An 18,638-nucleotide genomic window follows, 5' to 3' on the forward strand; every position below is an offset into this window, starting at 1 on the left:
TCTTTCGGGTGGAGGTGTGCTTTATGTGACGACGAAGTTACAACGAGAATGCGGGAAGGCTGAAAGCTGAAAGCCCGCAGCTAATATTGGTTGTTCTGAAGGAAATCGGGAAAGCAGGAGCTAACAGCAGAAATTCCAGAGAAGATCTGCCCGAAAAACAGGCGGAGTGAAAGGATGGATTGATCGAGGGGGGTCATTTATCACGAGCCATTATTCCTCAGGGGTTCAATAGTTTATGAATTTTGAAGAATGAAACCGGGCCACTCAGCTCGATTGAGCCCCCCAAAATCCACCTCATGATGACCCAAAATTATGTAAATAGGGAAAATGCCTGGTAGTGACCAATTTCACGACTGCATCCAGAGGTGACCCCCACGCCGTAAAAGGATGCTTGCTGGTGGGGAGCCAGAGCCAGAGCCCACATCGACGGGAGGGGAGTTCCAAGGACCATTTTGTGGCTGAACCTCCCCGGTTAGTAAGAGACTTCGTATGGACCATCACGCGAGAGACCCAGCAAGTTGGGCGACAGTGCTGAATTGTCTTGCTGCGGTAATTGCGGGGAAATGGGGGTGGCGGAGGTGTTGGGTTCACACTAGTCTTTGAAATGGTGCAGCCTCAGAGCATGAATATCCCTTGTGCAAAGCGGTGGGATGCTGCATCATGAGGCTGCGGGGAGAGCGATGCATGACCTGCTGCATCCTGCTGTGGTGATATCCAGGTGAAAACTGATGACGGCGCCAAACCCATCCATGGGGAGATGTGAAAGATGAAAACAAACTCCTTCAGAAAGTATTTAGCCTCTCGGCGAGTTCTTTGCTTTCTGTTTGTTATCCGTGAAAGCTGATTGATTGATTCATATGTTTGCAATTTTGGGGGATTGAAACTAGTTGATAGGTCCCTCGAGCGTTTGAATGCGCTTGAAGACTGTGGAGTGCCCTCGAACCCCTCTTAATGGAGAGATGATAGAACGAATTTATACATAAAATACTCGAAAAAGCTAGCTAGGTATTCTGTACAGAGTGCAGATATGTTGGTAACTATGCCCAATCAAACATGTGGTCGTGTGATCTCATATTTCTTTTTGATATTTCCTTTCTTTTTTTCCTCCTTTTCTTCGGTGTCGCTAGATGGCTTGAAAGGAGCAAAGATATCTCGACGAAAGGAGAGCGTCGCAGTTCAAATGAAGGCAGAACACTCTATTTCAACGTCCGTACCCAAGGGGAGTGCTTTCACAGCAACGCAGGTTCGCACCTGGACAGTTTCATCAGTAAAACCACACAATAATGGCCTCGAAACTCACAACAAGACGAGGACCCTTACCGGTTTAGGCTCTTGGCTCAGGAACTGGCCATATATTTCATTCATGGCCGCAAAGTCGTCCATATTGGCAAGGAAGACGTTGACCTTGATAGCCTTCTCTAAGCTTGAGCCGGCTTGCTCCAATACAGCGCTCAGGTTGCGGAATATTTGGGCCTGCAAGATAGATCACTGTTAGCGGAACTAACCGCGCGTGCGTAGTTGTTGCGAGTGGCCATGTTTTCTTTGCTTTTTCTTTGCTTTTTCTTTCTTTTTAAATAGTAGAGAGCAAGCAGCATACTGTTCGATCCTGAACTGTTCCCTCGACCAGTTTGCCAGTGGCCGGATCCATTCCCACCTGGCCCGAGCAGTATACAATTCCGTTGTAAACGATTCCCTGGGACAACACCGGGATAGGCGCGGGGGCCTTGTCGGTCAGGACAACCTGCTTCGCGGATGCCATATTTGCTGGAACGAGCCACGGAATGATCGGCTTATGAATTGCAACAGCTATCCAGAGAAATGGCGGGTGAAAGCAGTCCCTTTCTTAACAACTTGAAGCATCCGCTCACGAGTCGATGTGAGGTGGAAAATTGGCATCGAAGTGCCCCTCCTCGGCAATGGAGGTTGTTTGGCGAAGTGGGATATCTGGCCCTCCATCCCACACAGGGGAGAGAGCGTGGGGGTTTTGCCTGCGAGTCCCTGTCACATACAAACTTAGCGAGACGGCGATATGACGATAGGATATGCATGCGACGTTGATTTGGTTTGGAGCAGAAATGTGGGAGCTTCCTTGGTCCTTAATCGTTCCCAGAAGGAGGAAGTTCTGATTGCAAAACTGCCGGTGCGGGGCATTTGGGCTTCAGTTGAATTCCCTCTGAAAAACATAACTGCCAGGTCCAGGTCCCACCAGCCTCCCAGTAGAATGCCGATTCACCCTTCTCGTAGGCTATACATAACACATAGCAAGACATCGACAATAACTCCTCACCAATGTCCGGTGTGACCAATTATCCCAATGCTTCGCGCGAGGGCCTCAAGGCCCAGTATGTTGGGCGGATGCTTCGCGATGTTGACGGCCCAGCTGCGATTATAGACGTGGCTGTTGCACGTAAGAACTGCCAACTGATGCTCGATGCAGCAGAGGCCTTGGGGGTCCTTTTCCGCTCTCATGTTAAGACTCACAAGGTACTGGGAGTTTTGATCATTCTTCTATTCACTTAATGCTGTCTTTCTACGTCCCATGTTGGATTTTGGCTTTTACGCAGGATTACATTACATATTATATTTGTGAATGTGGGTAGCTAATATTTACTCCTAGACAACAGAGCTCACGAAGTTCCAAGTAGGGGAGCAGAGCAATCCGGTTCGATTGGTAGTTTCGACCCTCGCAGAAGCTGAGCAGCTACAGCCGTACCTCGAAGAATGCAAAGCCAATGGGAGGTCTATAGACGTAAGACATTGTTTCATGATTTTATATAGAATTTCAACAATCAAATATTAATGCCTGCCTAATAGCTCATTTATGGCTTGCCTGTGCAACCGTCGAGCTTCAAACGGCTTACGGCGCTGGGTAAATCGCTAGGAACTGCGAGTATATCCGTGCTTGTGGATAATCCAGATATTATCCCCTTCCTTTCTCAATACCGAGAGACCACATCAGACACTCTTGGTGTCTTTATCAAGCTTGATACTGGCAATAATAGAGCCGGTATTCTGCCGGAGTCCCAGCAATTTAAAGACCTCGTTGCAGCAGTCCATGCAGCCGAGCATGATGACTCTATCGGAATATCACTACGCGGGTTTTACAGCCATTTAGGCCACAGTTATAGTTCGGATAGCACCAATGAAGCCATGGATTATCTGGCGCAGGAGGTCGAACGATGTGGGATCGCTGCCGCCTATGCCTCGACAGTGGGCAAATATTCAGGGAGCCGCTTTCTAATTTCTGTTGGCGCGACCCCAACCACCACAGCGGCTCAGAATCTCACCTCCCCTGATACGGTTGACCCTACGATTAAACGGGTCAAGGAGTTATTTGATCGCTCGAAGGAATCCTACGACATCGAACTACATGCCGGCGCCTATGTAACGCTGGATATGCAACAGCTAGCAGCACACGCCCGGCCAACCTCGTCACATCTCTCTTTCAACGACATAGCCTTGACCGTCCTGGCAGAGGTCGGAAGTCTATACCCCCACAGAGAAAAGCCAGAAGCACTTGCCGCATGCGGGAGCCTATGTCTCGGTCGAGAAGCGTGTCGAAACTATCCTGGCTGGGGAGTCGTCACGCCCTGGCTGGAAGGTGGTGAGGGAATAAGGACGGCGGAAACCGGATGGTATGATCCCGAAGGAGATCGAAGGGGGTGGATTATGGATCGGATTAGCCAGGAACATGGGATTCTTGCGTGGCATGGCCCACGAGATAAGGTTCGGCTGCTGAAAATCGGAGAGAAAATTCGGATTTGGCCCAATCACTGCTGTATTTGTATAGCTGGGTTTAGCTATGTGTTGGTGGTGGATTCGAGCCTGGAAGGCGCTGAAAGGGATAGAGTGCAAGATGTGTGGTTCAGTTGGCGAGGATGGTAGACGGTGAGGACGGGTGCCGAGATGCAAGCATAAACTAAACTACTGTTTTTTCTTTTCTGGTCCTTATCGGTTTCTGACAAAGAATTGATATAATGGTGACCTTGGAAAGCGAAGATAGATACCTTTTTTCCCCTGTAACTCTCACCACGACATTTTGCTGTTAGTTAGTTAACCATCTCTGAAATTAAGGAACTTCAAGCTCAACTTATCTCCCTTGGGGATGGGGAAAGCTCGTCCAGGATAGCTGGAATTCCAAGGGACAGCTCGCATTCCCTGATTTGCTTATATTCAAGCTGCAGTGATCGAGCAGTAGTGTTAGGATATTAACAACGATCTTTTGCGTCTGTTCTACGGAGTACAGTACTGGTACTATTCAGACTATCCAACTCCATGAGGCTCCCGATTTGGAGGTGATGTGAAGGAGGGTAAAGCAAACATACGCAATATCCGAGCTTCACTTCATCAAATTTTCGCCAGAAATTCTTAATTGATTAATAATTGATTAATCTTGTGTCTCAAGAGTGCTGTTCCGGGCAGAAATACCATATAGAGGCGGGTGTGACGGCTTTTTTTTCCCACCTTGCAAATGCAAAGGAGGCATTTGGCATATCGATATGATGATGCAGTAAATCGCGGCACCGAAAGGATTGTTCCTTAAGAAGGACTAGCTTAAGTAAGATATATATAATGGCATGCTCCTCTATCTCACAGGTATTTAGACAGATCTATCTTAGTTTGTAATATGGAATTTCATCAATCTCATATTGGTATGATACAAATGGGATATATTAGGCGCTGGTGAGATTTTCAAACTCACTAAACCACCTTCGTTAGAGCAACATGTGGATATATTCGTATCAAATCAGAGATATTTTCTGGGTGGGAGGATGGCAAACCCAAGGAAATTCATATAACTTCAAGCCTTAGGTAGGTTTGATCCGCTCGATCCCTGAGAGGGCTAAATACTAGTACTATTTTATTGACAATGGACATTAATGGCTTTTTGTCGGAACTGGATAAAGTCCGAATATTGACCCAAATACTGAATATCGATAGAATGATCGATAGAATGATCAGAAGATTCACCCTTTCCTTTTAGAAGAACCATGCCTCCTAGCGCTTGTTCTGCCATCTCAGTATCTGAAGCAGCTACCTTGGTAAACGCTGCATCTATCTTCTTCTTGATATCTTCATTCTTGAGTGCCTCATTCACCTTCTCACGTCGCTGCTCATTCTCCTTCCATCCTTCTGGTTTCTGGCTTAGGTTGAGATAGTAACATTTGACCCAGGGATGCTTTGCACCACAAACGCAGGTTCTCGATCTTGGTTGTCCTGCTTGCCTGCCATTTAAGGTAGCAAGGTTGGACACAAGCAGTCCTGGCTTGCTGTATCGTTCTTGCGATATTCAGATCGGAAATCATTGACCACATCTGCGAAGGAGAAGTTCTCCTTTCCTCCTATCTCAACTTCCCTCTTTCGGATGGTAGCGTACGAATTATCGATATGCATATTGGCATGGAAGAAATCCTCCCATATATCAAAGTTGCCATCTATACCAAAGTGCTTGATTTCTGCTTCAATCAGGGTCCAGGCATCTAACCACTGATCGAGGTTCTGTTTAGGCACTTTTTGCAAGTTCTGATACTTCTTCCATACCTCATACTTGCAGCCCGCAGTTCGAGGTGAAAACCTCTTCTTCAGAGCAATTAGAATATCCTTGACATCAATGTAACCATTTCCAGAAGTTGCTACTTCTAGCTCACTAAATGCCACTGTTCTGAAGATCTCCTGCCTGATCTTTCTAACACCTTTGAGCTTGTTCCGATAGATGTTGTTATCATTGTTGTACTTGGTATTCTCCATCTGCCATCTAATCATTGCTTCCATGGTGTATTCAGTAGGGAGCTCTGGGGGAATAGGTTCAGGTATTTCACTCATTCTATTGGAGCTTTCCTCACTAACAAGATCCAGTACTTGAAGGTCAGTGGCAAGACCTAGTATCATCTTGTACCATAAGATCCAGCTCCTAGAAGAATCCAGAAAGAGTGGCGCTCTTGATGTTGAATTTTCTGCTGACATCTTGGTTGCTATTACACAGATAAAAACAGATATAGAATCGAATGGATATAATCGATATAGTTCGCCGCTATCTCTCGCCGATACGTAGGTCGATGAGGAACGGATAGATATAGATAGTGCCGCAATCGTTCCTGATGAGGAGGTCGGTGAGATCGGATAGATAGATATAATCAGATAGATATCTCGCCGATAAGGAAGTCGGTGAGGATAGATAGATATAGATATCTTTGCCGATAAGGAGGTCGGTATGGATAGATATCAATATAATTGGATAGATATATGTAGTAGAGACATCAAGATATCGATAGGTAGCTAACCCGGTGTCGGAATTAAATAAGTCTGAATATTGCCCCAAATACTGAATATCGATAAAATAAATTGAATTGCTTATTCTAACTGCAATAAAAGGCCATATTTATAAGGAAAAGTATGTTTGCTTATACGAGCAAGGTAGTGCTAAGATTCAGTGGGGCATTGCTCAGTTTCATTCTAGTGAGACGTTCCGGGTTTCAAGTTGCTACAGAATTCTTGCTAATAGAACGTTGTCGGAGCTGATATCTCGTATATCAAGGATCAGAGATGACATCATGCTATAATCTGCCTTGTTGCCTATTTGCTTCGCCTTCTTCGAAATTGCCTTGCTGCGCATTATTATTAGAGCACTGCCCCGCTTGTATAAATACTGCCTTCTTATCATGTAATTATCGGAATAATAACAAATAATAAGCAATTCAATTTATTTCATTGATATTCAGTATTTGGGTCAATATTCGGACTTTATCCAGTTCCGACATCTATTATCAAGGATTCTGGAACAACTTAGAATCTGGAATGTCCCACTATATGAAACCAAGCAATGCCATGCGTATAATTAAGCACAGATTTCCCTATAAATACTGCCAGATTATCATGTAATTATTAGGAGTTAGAACAAGCAATTCAATCTATTTTATTGATATTCAGTATTTGGGGCAATATTCGGACTTATTTAGTTCCGACACTTGATTTAATACCCGGGCTCATCACTGTCGGAACTGGATAAAGTCCGTATATTGACCCAAATACTGAATATCGACGGAATAAGTTGAATTGATTATTCTTAACTCCCATATTTACATGATAACTAGGCAGTATTTATAAGAAAGAGAAAATGCTTGAACATATGATAGAGGCAGTGTTGGAATATAGCGGGGTAGTGAGATGTTACAGAGATCCTTGGCAGTAAGAAATTACAGAATCCTTGATATGATAGTTATATCATCTGACACTCTTACGGAGTATAATTACTAGTATCATTCAACTCCTCTACAAAGGATTCTAACATTTCGATTTCCTGACTGGCACACCCACCAAAAATGATTTGTTTGACACTGGATAGCCGATAGTGGAAAGGCCACCAAGGGCTGGGCTCGGCTCTATGTGCTTAGAATTGAGGGGAAAGCTATCAACGCTATGATAGTTTTGAAACGACGATATGCCGATGCGCTCTGGGGGTGGACCCCTTCGTTTTATCATGTATCTAGGCTCAGGGCCGGAGAACAAACATTAGAGAGACGTGTCACCCGATCAAAAGCAAATTCGATTACCATCTCACAATCTCAGGACAGCATGAATTTCGATCTTCCGGTAGAACCTGGTTTCTTACATTTCCTCCCTTGATGAATTTATTGAAAATGCGCAGAGAAAGGGAAGAGTTACTAGGCTAGAGAAACAACGAAGAAGATAACTTCTCTTGCAACAAATGTTATTATCATGGAATATGCGTGTTTGTTTTTGGGAATCTTTCATATAGTTATAAGAATAATAAGAATTACTAACCTCCACTTTGAAAAGCCCGGATTGATCAGAATCAATTGCGATGTTGCTATTTTCAAATTTTGCGTTAATAGAAAAAAAAAGAACGAGAGGAGGCTTCAATCAATCAATATTTACAACATGTATGGCCGCAGACTGCAAATCTTAACTACCGGGCTAGATGTAAATGCTAATAAAGACTGGAAATACGCCCCATGCATAAATTAACCGATATGCATGTCACAACTAACGTGTTTCGTATGGGAAAATAAAAACGACCACCACCCTTATTGGGGAAACATGAATTCAACTCCGCATCGCCATGCTTGCATCACTTGACCTCCATTGTTCCTCCTTCCATTATTACACTCTCCTATATCAATTTAGAAGATCGCGGTTACGTTTGCGTGGGAACTCACGCCACCTAATGAAAAAGAGCATTAGTCGAGAGGCATGCAGGCAAAAGAAAGATGCCATCAAATAGCACGTGGTTCAATACACATAAAGAAGAAAAGCGGATAGAGCGGGGAAGGGGGACGGGCAAATAGAAATTGACATACCTTTTACATTTGCAGGGGCACTAGTAACAAAGAAGTAATACCTCCCCTTCTCACGACACACCTTCGCCAGCGCCTCCAAATTCCACATCTCACCCAACGGCATTCCCCACAGCGCTAGAATGTGTTCGTGTAGGTAGTACTTGGCAGTTGTGGGCCAGCGCTCGAACGCAGGCGCATCTCCAGCCACGGCCGCAAAATAACAGTCATGCAACCAGTCAAGCACGGCCTCCTCTTGCGCCACTCCCGCATACTCCTCCTCCTCACCTGACTCAGTCTTGTCATCGCCCGAACTATGTCCGCGCAGGGCGAGCCTTGTGCGCTCCTCGGGGCTGCGTTTGTAGTAAGCTTCCACAAACCCAGAACGGATCAAGAGGAGATCGCCGACTTTGATGTCCCCGCCTTGTGATTCGGGGCGAATATCAATGCCCTGGGCTTTGCCGCATTTCTGGAGCTCTTCGAAGGTGATGGCGTGCGGAGAGTAAGGGTCGTAATCGATGCCGTTGGCCGTGGCATACGAGCGGTAGTCGAGGAGGACACCGCGGCCAGCGATGCCACGTTCGGCCCAGTGGTGAATACTGCACTTGTGGTTGGCGCCAGGGCCCAAAATGTCATCTGGTTTAGTCTGGAGAGGTTATGTTAGGAGGAATGGCTTTGTTTGAACTCGATGATAGACCTTTCTTTTTGGATTTTTGCTTACCCCGTTGTAGAATGTTTGGGATGAGATGTGAGCAAACTGTGGGTGATATCTATGTTAGTCGTGAAACGTGAGAAAAACATATACATTCTTCCAGTTAATAACAGAACACACATACGTGTCTGAAGCCGTCCCACTGGGTTCCACTCTGCGTGTTGAGCTGATAATTGTCGTCATAAGCAATTCCTGGAATCAGGGTCTTTATCGAGTGGACGAATTTCTCGCGGCCAAATCCTGGCTGTTCTGGAACGTTCAACGGAAGGCTATGGTACGTCAATTCTTTCAGTTCGAAAAATTGAAAATGAATCTGATTCGAAAACGGGCAATTGCGTACTTGAGAGGAACAACCTCCCCTGTCCTGATCTCGTCGGCTGCAGCCTTGACCCGGGATGGAGTAAGCAGATTCAATCTACCAATCTGTTTGGCAAAAAATATGTCAGTCCTCTGAGATGGCATCTGGTAGATATGAAGACATGAATGTTCCATCAACGAAATGCACCCCACGCACGTTGTCATTTTTGCCCCAAACCCAAGCTGCACCCTCAGGAGCACCTGGAACTTTTGGCAGGTCCTTGCGGAGAGGAAGTTTTGTATTCTCAGCGTCCCAGGGAAGCTCATCGGGAGACTTTGGACTGCTGAACATTCCAGCAAACTGAGCAGCTCTCTGCCTAATGGAAGACATTATGCTTAACCTCTAGCGGACCAAATCGTAGATATCCAACAGAGGGCGTACGGAGCAGGGGAAACGGGGGATGAGACCAGAACGCAGCATGGAGTGTGAAACAGAGGTAGCAATGTAGTGTTTCTCTCTAGCATCTAGAGCCGCGCTGAAGACGGGAGATTGTGGGAAAAAGAAGAATTGAACTAGAGAAACATTGTTCCTGCACAAAAGCCCTCACAGCAAAGAGCGAAGAAACAACACCAACACCAACACAACACACGCCGCGACAGGCAGCGAGAGACAACACGGACAACACACGCGGGAGCCGCCGGTATCACACACTGGGGGAACAAAGGCGCAGCTCCATCCTCCCCGCACGCAGCGGATCCTTTGACAAGTAACAAGCGACAACTTGCCTAGGTATCTCCAAATAGACTTTTTCCATCGAGCCACATACTCGAACATTATGCAGGGAAGAGGGAAGAACTGGACCACGAATTGCTGAGCACCATGCACCAACCGCAGAATGCCGTGCAAGAGCATGCGGATCAGCTGTGGTGGCTGAGCAACCAGGCAGATGGCCAGACTCACAGTTCACTAGCTGTTGAACTCCCAGGAACTTGTTGAGAGGAGGTTCGCTAACACCATTATTGTTTGGTGTCACCGACTAGCTTGGCTGCTCGGACAAAACGACCAAGCTATGAACTATGAGCTTGAAGCGATCCGAGGTCCGATCAAGCCGCTCAAGCTCGAAAGCAAGCGATTGAAGGACCGAAAATCGGCGCAGGCAAAGGGCACAATAATGGGACTCGAGTTTCCCAAAGGGGGAATTCTATGCATGGCAGACCTGGAAATTTCCAAGCTATCCCAGTCGATCCTTCTCTAGGTTAAACTCACAGGTGCTAGTAAGTTAACTTCTGATCTCGCGAGAAGTTTCACTGACTTGGACACAGACGCTCATACGGAACACAGAGGCGACCCTTTTCTGGAAACGCCCCGTCGGTCGGGATATAAAACTTCGTGGTAGCATGATACCGGTCGTGGAACGATCCAGCTCCTCTGCAGGTGTCAATTCGGAACTCGGCTTAAAATTGGAGCGTGGTCGTGTGTGGCGCGATGGACCCAAGATAAATGTCCGAATGCAGCTTGAGACGGTTGCTTACGGCATAGTTTATATCCATCATCATGTATCATACATAAAGCGTGCAGGACAATTAGATGGTATAGAACGCGTAAAGGACACAACGATAGAATCCGAACCTGGAACAAGTTGGATCAAAGCATAGAAACCCAAAGATAATATACTCCAATAACATCGTTATTTCAAGTCGTCTAACCAACAATCAAAACCCTACAAACAAGCAGAATCAAAGCATCAAAACCATCTAACAGAACTCAATTCATTGTTTCTGTCTTCAGAAACGGCTGGTCCCTCCCTTCAGACCCAGATCCCTCCTCAATATGCGAGGAAAACCTCCCCACAACTATATCCGCGCTCTTCCTCGCGTCCTCATCCTCCAATATAATAGGCGGGCCCGTAAATGCCTTGCGCGCCCGTACAAAATACCAAACAACACTGATCGTCCCAAACCCAGCAAACACCACGCTCGCATAATTCATCGTCGACGGCGTCACAGGCAAGGAGATTGGCATGCAAAACAGCGCAATGGCCAGCGTAATCCACGATACCGCTATCATATTGATAGTGTAGCCGAACTTCCCCAACGAAAAGGGCGCGTTTCTCACATTCCGCCGCCCGCGGACGACGGAGACGAGAATCGGCACGCCATATGAGGCCGAGAGACAAATGGTTGCGACACCCGTGAAAGAGTTAAATGCCGCGCTGGAGCCAAAATATATCAGGCCCAGCAGGCAATCGACAAGGGTAGACAATATCAGACCCCAGAGCGGCACGTCGAAACGCCTACTAACTCTGCGCCACAGTCTGGAGCCAGGTATGGCGCCATCGCGCGCAAATGCGTACGTGCAGCGGCTCGCGGCAGTTAGGGCGCCAATTCCGGCAAAGAGTTGGATGCCCAGGATGAGGAAGAGCAGGCCAAACCCACCGGCAGCGGAGCCGGTCACGGTCTTGAAGAGGAGGCCGATTGGTTGGCCGTTGGCTACTGCTCGCAGCAGTTCGACGGGTGGGAGCACAAAGAGGACTGGGAGTATGTATGATAGGCCGGTGATACCAGCTGCTACAACAGATAGCACGATGGCTTTAGGTACTTCGCGGTGCGGGTTTTGGGTCTCCTCGCACATTGCGGCTACCATCCCATAGCCGGTCAGGGTGTATGCAGCTTGGAGTAAGCCGACGAAGAATGCCCAGCCGCTCGGCCTATTGGTGGGGATTAGTGACTGAGAAGGATCGTTTTAATCTTGCTATATAGGAAAGTTTAAGTGGACGTGGGGAGGGGATGCGTCGGAACGCTCAAGCGCTTACCAGCCACTCGTCGAAGCGTCAAAGTGTCCAAACACGAAACTGGCATGGTTCCTTTGTTTCGCCAGGGACAATAAAGTAACCATAATGATCAGAACACTTGCTGCGGTCCAGTATATACAGACTTTGTTGATAATGTCAAGATACTTCACCCCAAATACATTTACCAAAGCGCAAACCAGCATCACAGCCCAGAACATCAAGATCGTCTGCCATTGATTGGGAACAAAATCCTCTCTCCCACAGCCAAATTGCGCTGAGAATCAACTGGCCTCCTGAAAAATTGATGCTTAGCGTGACAGTCCAGTTGCCCACCAGGGTCAGCCAACCATCGATAAATGACATCAACGGCGCCCATTCTTTTGTAGACAACATTGCGCTCCAATAGTATACTCCGCCGGCTGTAGGATAAACTGAGCAAATTTCGGCCAGAGACGCCGCGATGGCGATGGAGATAAGCGTCACCAGCACCCAGCCCCAGAGGATTGTTACGCTGAGTCCATCTGTCAGGGTGACATAGAGTGTTGTACTTAGACCGAAAGGAGCGGCCATGATAGCAAAGGACCTGCGCAAGTAGTTCCATTCCCCTTTATTAGCTGACGTTATCCAGCATAACAAACAACGCCATAGATCTGGGCCCATTCAAAAACTCAGCAAATAAAAAGGGATAAAGCGATTAAAACATACAGTCCCAACACACTCATCATGCCCAGATGTCGCGGCAGCTCCCCCTTGTAGCCCATTTTCTCCAGCGCAGCATCTGCCCTCACATCTGCCGAGCCCCGTCGAAGAGGCTCTCCATGACCGGCTGGTCCATCCTCCATATCGGTAAGAGGCTAATGGTAGTCACCGGAGTATAGAGAACCAAGGGGCAAAATAATGTCGTAGGAGATCCTCTGCATTCACGATGAGCAGGAATCTCGCCCTCACCGCAGGGGAAATGGCCTGGTTTTGAATGCTATCTTCCCCAGGGGACTGTGGAGACACACTTGAAGGATCTCGTATACCTTCCCCGCACGCGTCAGTTTTCCATGTCTGTGGAACGACGGGTCACTTGTTGAATTACTCAGCGACAGCTGGAAATACTAGTACAGATGGGAGAAGTCGAACATGTCTGCTTGTTTGGGAATAGATCAAGTAGTGAGCAGGTGCATTTGTAGCTGCAGATTGAGAGAGTTCGGCGCGCACAATCTCCTGAGTCCTTTATATCGTGGCGACTTGATAGCAACCTTCCGGGTGCGCCAGATAGTTCCACTTGGAGGGAGTGCTAACCCCAGCACTAAAACAAACTCTCTCACACCATGGACATCCATGCAAACCCCGCCCCCATACTCCTGACTCCCAGTCGAAGAAAGTCGGCCGAGCAGGTCAAGGGTTGAACTGATCCTCACAAGGATTTGATAAAGCCATCGCGGCGCGAAACCCCAGGCTCACACCCGACCTGGCCGATTCTTTATAAACCTTACTGGGCCCCAGCACTCGCATCATGCTCAAACTCGGCTCGAAGTATAAAATTATGGGGGTGGGGCAAAAATGTTTTGCATACCATACTGCGGAGGCCAAGTTTGCGTTCTCCACCAAGGACTTGGGCAAATGGATGGCTGGTGGGCCGCTTGTGATGCGCCTATCCAGGCATTTCAGCTGAGGGTTCGATACGCCCGCATTACAACGGTATCTCGAAGCAATAATGATGGATGGCATTGCGAATTCTGTCTTCGGCTAAAGACATCAAGTTGCGGTCGTTGAGCATCGACAAAACTAGTCAACTACGCCTCCTGCCCAGACACCATGCGGAGGCGTTTTGATCCGGGGCGGGAAGAGGCTTGCTCAGGAACTCAAGAACCCAAGTAATGTGGGGCCGATTCCAAAGCAGATCAACGATTGATGCTGTGGCTGTTCTCATTTTGGTTGCAGAAGCCCGAAGAACGGCCGCCGTTGACAGACTGGTGAGGCGCTCATTTTTGCTGCCAGTTCGCTCAACTGCAGAGTCTGACCCTTGACTCCGAGACTCTCGGGTTAGAAGTGATAGTAAAATCGATGGATATTACGAAAAATTCGGCCGGTTGCTTGTTCAGAGGCCTTGTTATATTTCCTGTGCATGATCCCCGCTTGCTTGAAAGCGTGTATGCTCGAGCACCTTTATACAACCAACTTCTCATTCTCATTCCAAGGAGCACCAATTCTCTCAAAAACACACATGAGCAAATGAGAATCGATTCCTATCCAATTTGCGGCCCGTTGCACGCTTACAACAAAATTACTCGGATTCGCATCATTTGAACTTCTCAAAAGGAAACCAGAAACAGGAACAACACAACAGCAAGCATGCAGGAAAATCAAAAACGCCTAACCTATCCAGCTCCCTCCTTAGTTCCGCTGGCAAATCCCAAACCGTCGCGCGCTGAGCCGTGGACCTACTTGTTCTCTCCGGAGGCTGGCTCCAGCTCCAAAGCCTCGAATCCTCCTGCGCTCAACCATTCACCTTCTGCATGATCTTCGCCTTGTTGACGGGTGAAATGCGTCTTCACGACATCCTTCCACACTCCGTTTCGCTTGCCCGGTTCTCGGAACCAGTCAATCATTGCCAATTTGATATTCTGCGGCGTGGCGTCTAGGATATGGAATAGTGAAAATGTTTTTAGAACGTATGTGTATAGATATAGTTTCAACGATTCTATAAAGAAGGATACCCTTCATGCTTAAATTTGAAATGATGCCTTGGAGAAACAGGCGCCCTTGTTTTGCTTTGATTTTTGTTATATAAAAAATATATAACTAAGGCATATAATAGGTATACTATATATGATATCATATAAATGGAAAACAAAATAAAACAACAAGGCCAAAAATAATCCTCTGGCCTAGTTTGGAGTAACTGGTGTGTACCAGAACCTGTCAGAAAAGCAAGTCCTCCCGCCGTTTTATTCGAAACCCGTCTTCATTCTCAAATCAAGAAACTTTTTTTTTCTCCTTTTCACTTCGTTTTTCCCTATTTTAGTCGCCGATTCCCAACACCTCTGGAGGACCACCGACCGACCTACCAACTCTATTGAAACCGAACCATCTTTCATGAAACGCAGCCAACCACCAAAAAGGGCAAAAAAAAGTGGGGAGGTTCAAATAGCCTGGGGATATCAAGTACCACATTTAAAGCATGTTTTCCGATTTTGGAAAATGAGAATAAAAAAGGAAGAGAGATATAATGAGGAAGAATAGGAAGCCAGGGCAAGAAGGGACAAATGGGTATTTTTTGCTCTCCCCAGTGGAAACTAGGATCTTAGAAACAGCAGGCACGAAATGGAAATTCATTGGAGAAGCTCAGGGGATCTGGGGAAATATCGTACGTACAGACATCTAGTAAGAAAAGGGCGAAGGGAATTATGTTGAGATGGGGTGAGGCGTTGGCGTGATGTTAAGTAAATGTTGAATTTTTGGTAGCGTTTGCTGTTAAGAGAGGGGTTGCGGGTTGGATATTTTAATATTTCCACTTCTGCCTCTCCACCCTTGTTCGTTTTTTTCTCTATCACCCAATCCTTCCCCAATCGCCATATCACCAGCAAACGAAACTGGTAGAAAATAAAACAAAACAAACATAAACAACCCAAAACACCAAGATCATCATTTAAAACACAAGGCCAGAAGTCATTTTCACATCTCGTTATTATGTGTGTTTATGGAATCGTTGTATTGGATATTTGTCGGTTGTCCTTCATCCTCCTTTGCCACATATGAAAATGGCGTGGGTTGGCGTGGCGTGGCATGCCATCAGGCTCGCTGCCATCTCGCAAAAAGCACATAAACATTGACTGAGATGCAGATTGGTGGAGAGGGTATCAATCTATCATCATGAACTTTTGCTCTTCCTTTTCCTTTTCTTTTGATATTTAGTTTGGTTTTAGTTTGGTCAAAAAAAAAAAAAAAAAAAAAAGCAAGGTGGGATTATCTATACATTGTGGGTGTTTTGTTCAATTTTTCTTGTCGTTGTTTCCCTGGTGGGTTTTGCTCTTAACAAGAAGCAAAAAGGGTAAACAAAAAAAAATCAGCTTTGGTGCAGAGGCAGAGTATAGGATATAAAATGCGAAGTGTTGGAGGGTAGGTATGAGAGAGACGAAAATTGGTGGTCAGTGTCAGTCATAGGCCATCACAATATGAGCAGCACCGCAAAGCGAGAATTTAAGAACAAAAACACAAACAGCCGAGTAACCAAACAATGCAAGCAAAATAGGCAATGAATTCATTTTATTTCGTCGCCCTCTCTCTCGTTTTTCATTGCGAAGGCGGAGCGGTGGAGGGCATGGTGGATCCGGTGACAAAGGTCATAGGTGAAGCGACGATGACGAATGATAACACCATCGTACACGAAATCGTCGTGATGTATAGGACGCCAGAATGTCTTTAAAACACCTGAACCAAGACCTGCCCGCAGGAGGGGAAGTATGGGGAGGAGGGTTAATAACAAAAATCGTTCCCCCTATTCAAGGACTACCTCCCTCGTCTGGTACGTCGAAGCCAAACCCAACCATATCCATACTATGAAGCGAGCCTGGCCCCCTTCCCATATCCAGATCTGACGACGCATAATCATTTCCCACACTCCCACAACCAACCCCAGCACTACCAACACTGCCGCCACCACCAATCGTCGGCCTCTCATGCGGTCCGAAAAATGGTCTATGCTCATCATCTCTCTCCCGCCCATCCTGTGATTTCCCACCTCCACCTGCATCGCTATTTTCGCAATCGCCATCAACCCATGGCCCGACGCTACGCTGCCAGAAGCGCTGGTTCGCCTGCTGGTCACCGAAGAGGTCGTGGTCGTGGAGGTGCCGGGGGAGGATGGAGGATTCGTGATCGATGTGGACCTCCAGAGAAGCGTGTGGGGACTGGTAGCGGAGTGGGGGACGACCGAAGGTTGAGCAGCCAGAAGCGGAGGCTGGGGAGTCAGCAGATGCAGGGAGGGGCATGGTCATGGACATGTGCATGTCGAAGACGGAGAGATGGTTTTGGTTCTGGTTATGATTTTGGAGGCCGTGGAGGTGGTGGTGATGGTGTGGATCATCCATGGTCATAGCATCTAGGGAAGACGCGCCGGGGAATGACGATGATGAGGACAGCGAGGACGGTTGCTGTCCGAATCTTGAAACACCAACACCCATCACTCCGACATGGTGATTACTATGGTTGCTGATGCCAGTTTCAAGCGTCAAATGTTCCTCAACGGTGGGTACCTGCATGCGTATCTTCCTTCTCGGTACTGTAACGTCCACCCCACAAGCCTCAATAACCTTTTCCTTATCCTCCTGCGAAAGACCGTCGAAATACTCAATAGCCAGCGATGGCTTCGGCTCGGCAAACACCTCACCAATCAAATTATATTCCCGCCTGGCATAGCCCGAAAAACCAAACCCGGGGGCATATGGCGATTGGTACACGCAAGACGACTGGCGCCGCTGCATGTCGAGGTAGGCATATTTCCCCTCAATTTTGGACCACGGGCCACAGGGTTCTTTAGCAGTCACATCCTGCAGCGTTTTTGCCTCCGGAGGTTTTTTTTCAACCACCGTTGTCACCTTTGGGGTTAGATTCAAAAGAGCAAATCGCAGCATTCGAAGCAGATGATCTACTTCATCGGCCTTCATATTTAACGGTTGCAAGGGGGCACAATCTGTGTCGTTATTATGAGCGTTATTATTATTAATATGATGATCGCTGCTCTTAGGCTTAACCATAGACTCCGACATGGCCGTCTTGAGCTTTTCCATTCCATTTTTGGGTAGCACCGAACCAGCGTGTCCCAAGAGTGTCTGGACAACAAAGTCGGAATTGACAATGGTATATCCGGCACGAAGGTTGGCGTGGTCTGTAATCGAAGCCACAAGACGTCTGGCCATGGTGAACTGGGATGTGATGTCACCGGCCCATACTGACATTTTATGGTTATTACTATGAGGCTCGGGTAGTTGTGGCTTTTCAATTGGCAGTTGAGGGTTGGTTGGTTGGGAAATGGGCGACTGGGATATGATTTGTGACGATTTAACTGGTTGAGACTTTATTATATTATGGGTGATGTTGGCGGTAGTAGAAGTAGCAGTAGCGACAGCAGGCGATTTTACGGGTTGTGGTTTGGCCGTTGTGGTTTGTGTGGGTTGAGAAACTGAAGCTGACGTTACTGTGGGGCGTTGTGTTGCGGTTGGGTGCCTTGTAAACGGGCTGGAGGGGTAATGGCGGGCATATGAGGGGGGATTGTGAGTTGTTGCGACGGGGGTATTTAGTGATTTCACGCTCTCCAAAAAATGTGACCGGGGATTGTGCAACGACCGATCCGGGTTTTCGGTGTACTGAGCACGACACTCCGTCGATGATTTCCCTAAATAATACCATATTTGCTCGGGCTTCGATAGATCAACTGGGGTGCTGGAAGAATTGTGCGGAGGCTTTGCAGAAATAAACTCGCCCCATTGATAGACAAACCGCGCATCACCAAAAGGAGTCCCGGGAGATGGGACGGACGACGCCAAATCTTTC

General features: G+C 47.2%; 7 protein-coding genes across 7 annotated transcripts; 1 reads left to right on the forward strand and 6 right to left on the reverse strand.

The window, feature by feature from the left end:
* Positions 1-1,176: 1,176 nt before the first annotated feature.
* HCAG_01714 (protein mmf1, mitochondrial precursor) lies at positions 1,177-1,759 on the reverse strand (the record flags this gene model as incomplete). The annotated part of the gene is made up of 3 exons (XM_001544617.1): positions 1,177-1,251; positions 1,321-1,473; positions 1,598-1,759. The coding sequence occupies 3 exons, from the start codon at positions 1,757-1,759 to the stop codon at positions 1,177-1,179; spliced, it is 390 nt and encodes a 129-aa protein (XP_001544667.1).
* Positions 1,760-2,289: 530 nt separating this feature from the next.
* HCAG_01715 (predicted protein) lies at positions 2,290-3,885 on the forward strand (the record flags this gene model as incomplete). The annotated part of the gene is made up of 3 exons (XM_001544618.1): positions 2,290-2,484; positions 2,618-2,749; positions 2,815-3,885. The coding sequence occupies 3 exons, from the start codon at positions 2,290-2,292 to the stop codon at positions 3,883-3,885; spliced, it is 1,398 nt and encodes a 465-aa protein (XP_001544668.1).
* A 976-nt stretch (positions 3,886-4,861) lies between these two features.
* On the reverse strand, positions 4,862-5,772 carry HCAG_01716 (predicted protein; the record flags this gene model as incomplete). Its single annotated transcript, XM_001544619.1, has 2 exons — positions 4,862-5,270; positions 5,378-5,772. The coding sequence occupies 2 exons, from the start codon at positions 5,770-5,772 to the stop codon at positions 4,862-4,864; spliced, it is 804 nt and encodes a 267-aa protein (XP_001544669.1).
* Positions 5,773-8,136: 2,364 nt separating this feature from the next.
* On the reverse strand, positions 8,137-9,694 carry HCAG_01717 (conserved hypothetical protein; the record flags this gene model as incomplete). Its single annotated transcript, XM_001544620.1, has 7 exons — positions 8,137-8,182; positions 8,319-8,338; positions 8,380-8,940; positions 9,016-9,051; positions 9,131-9,275; positions 9,347-9,429; positions 9,521-9,694. The coding sequence occupies 7 exons, from the start codon at positions 9,692-9,694 to the stop codon at positions 8,137-8,139; spliced, it is 1,065 nt and encodes a 354-aa protein (XP_001544670.1).
* A 1,374-nt stretch (positions 9,695-11,068) lies between these two features.
* On the reverse strand, positions 11,069-12,937 carry HCAG_01718 (conserved hypothetical protein; the record flags this gene model as incomplete). The annotated part of the gene is made up of 4 exons (XM_001544621.1): positions 11,069-12,011; positions 12,117-12,216; positions 12,281-12,678; positions 12,801-12,937. 4 exons carry the CDS (start codon positions 12,935-12,937, stop codon positions 11,069-11,071), a joined length of 1,578 nt encoding a protein of 525 aa, XP_001544671.1.
* Positions 12,938-14,527: 1,590 nt separating this feature from the next.
* HCAG_01719 (predicted protein) lies at positions 14,528-14,810 on the reverse strand (the record flags this gene model as incomplete). The annotated part of the gene is made up of 2 exons (XM_001544622.1): positions 14,528-14,724; positions 14,804-14,810. The coding sequence occupies 2 exons, from the start codon at positions 14,808-14,810 to the stop codon at positions 14,528-14,530; spliced, it is 204 nt and encodes a 67-aa protein (XP_001544672.1).
* Positions 14,811-16,588: 1,778 nt separating this feature from the next.
* On the reverse strand, positions 16,589-18,004 carry HCAG_01720 (conserved hypothetical protein; the record flags this gene model as incomplete). The annotated part of the gene is made up of 1 exon (XM_001544623.1): positions 16,589-18,004. One exon carries the CDS (start codon positions 18,002-18,004, stop codon positions 16,589-16,591), a length of 1,416 nt encoding a protein of 471 aa, XP_001544673.1.
* Between the last annotated feature and the right edge of the window lie 634 nt (positions 18,005-18,638).

This window comes from Histoplasma capsulatum, genomic scaffold, assembly GCF_000149585.1.
Source record: "Histoplasma capsulatum NAm1 scaffold_1 genomic scaffold, whole genome shotgun sequence".
NCBI classification, from domain to species: Eukaryota; Fungi; Ascomycota; class Eurotiomycetes; order Onygenales; family Ajellomycetaceae; genus Histoplasma; species Histoplasma mississippiense.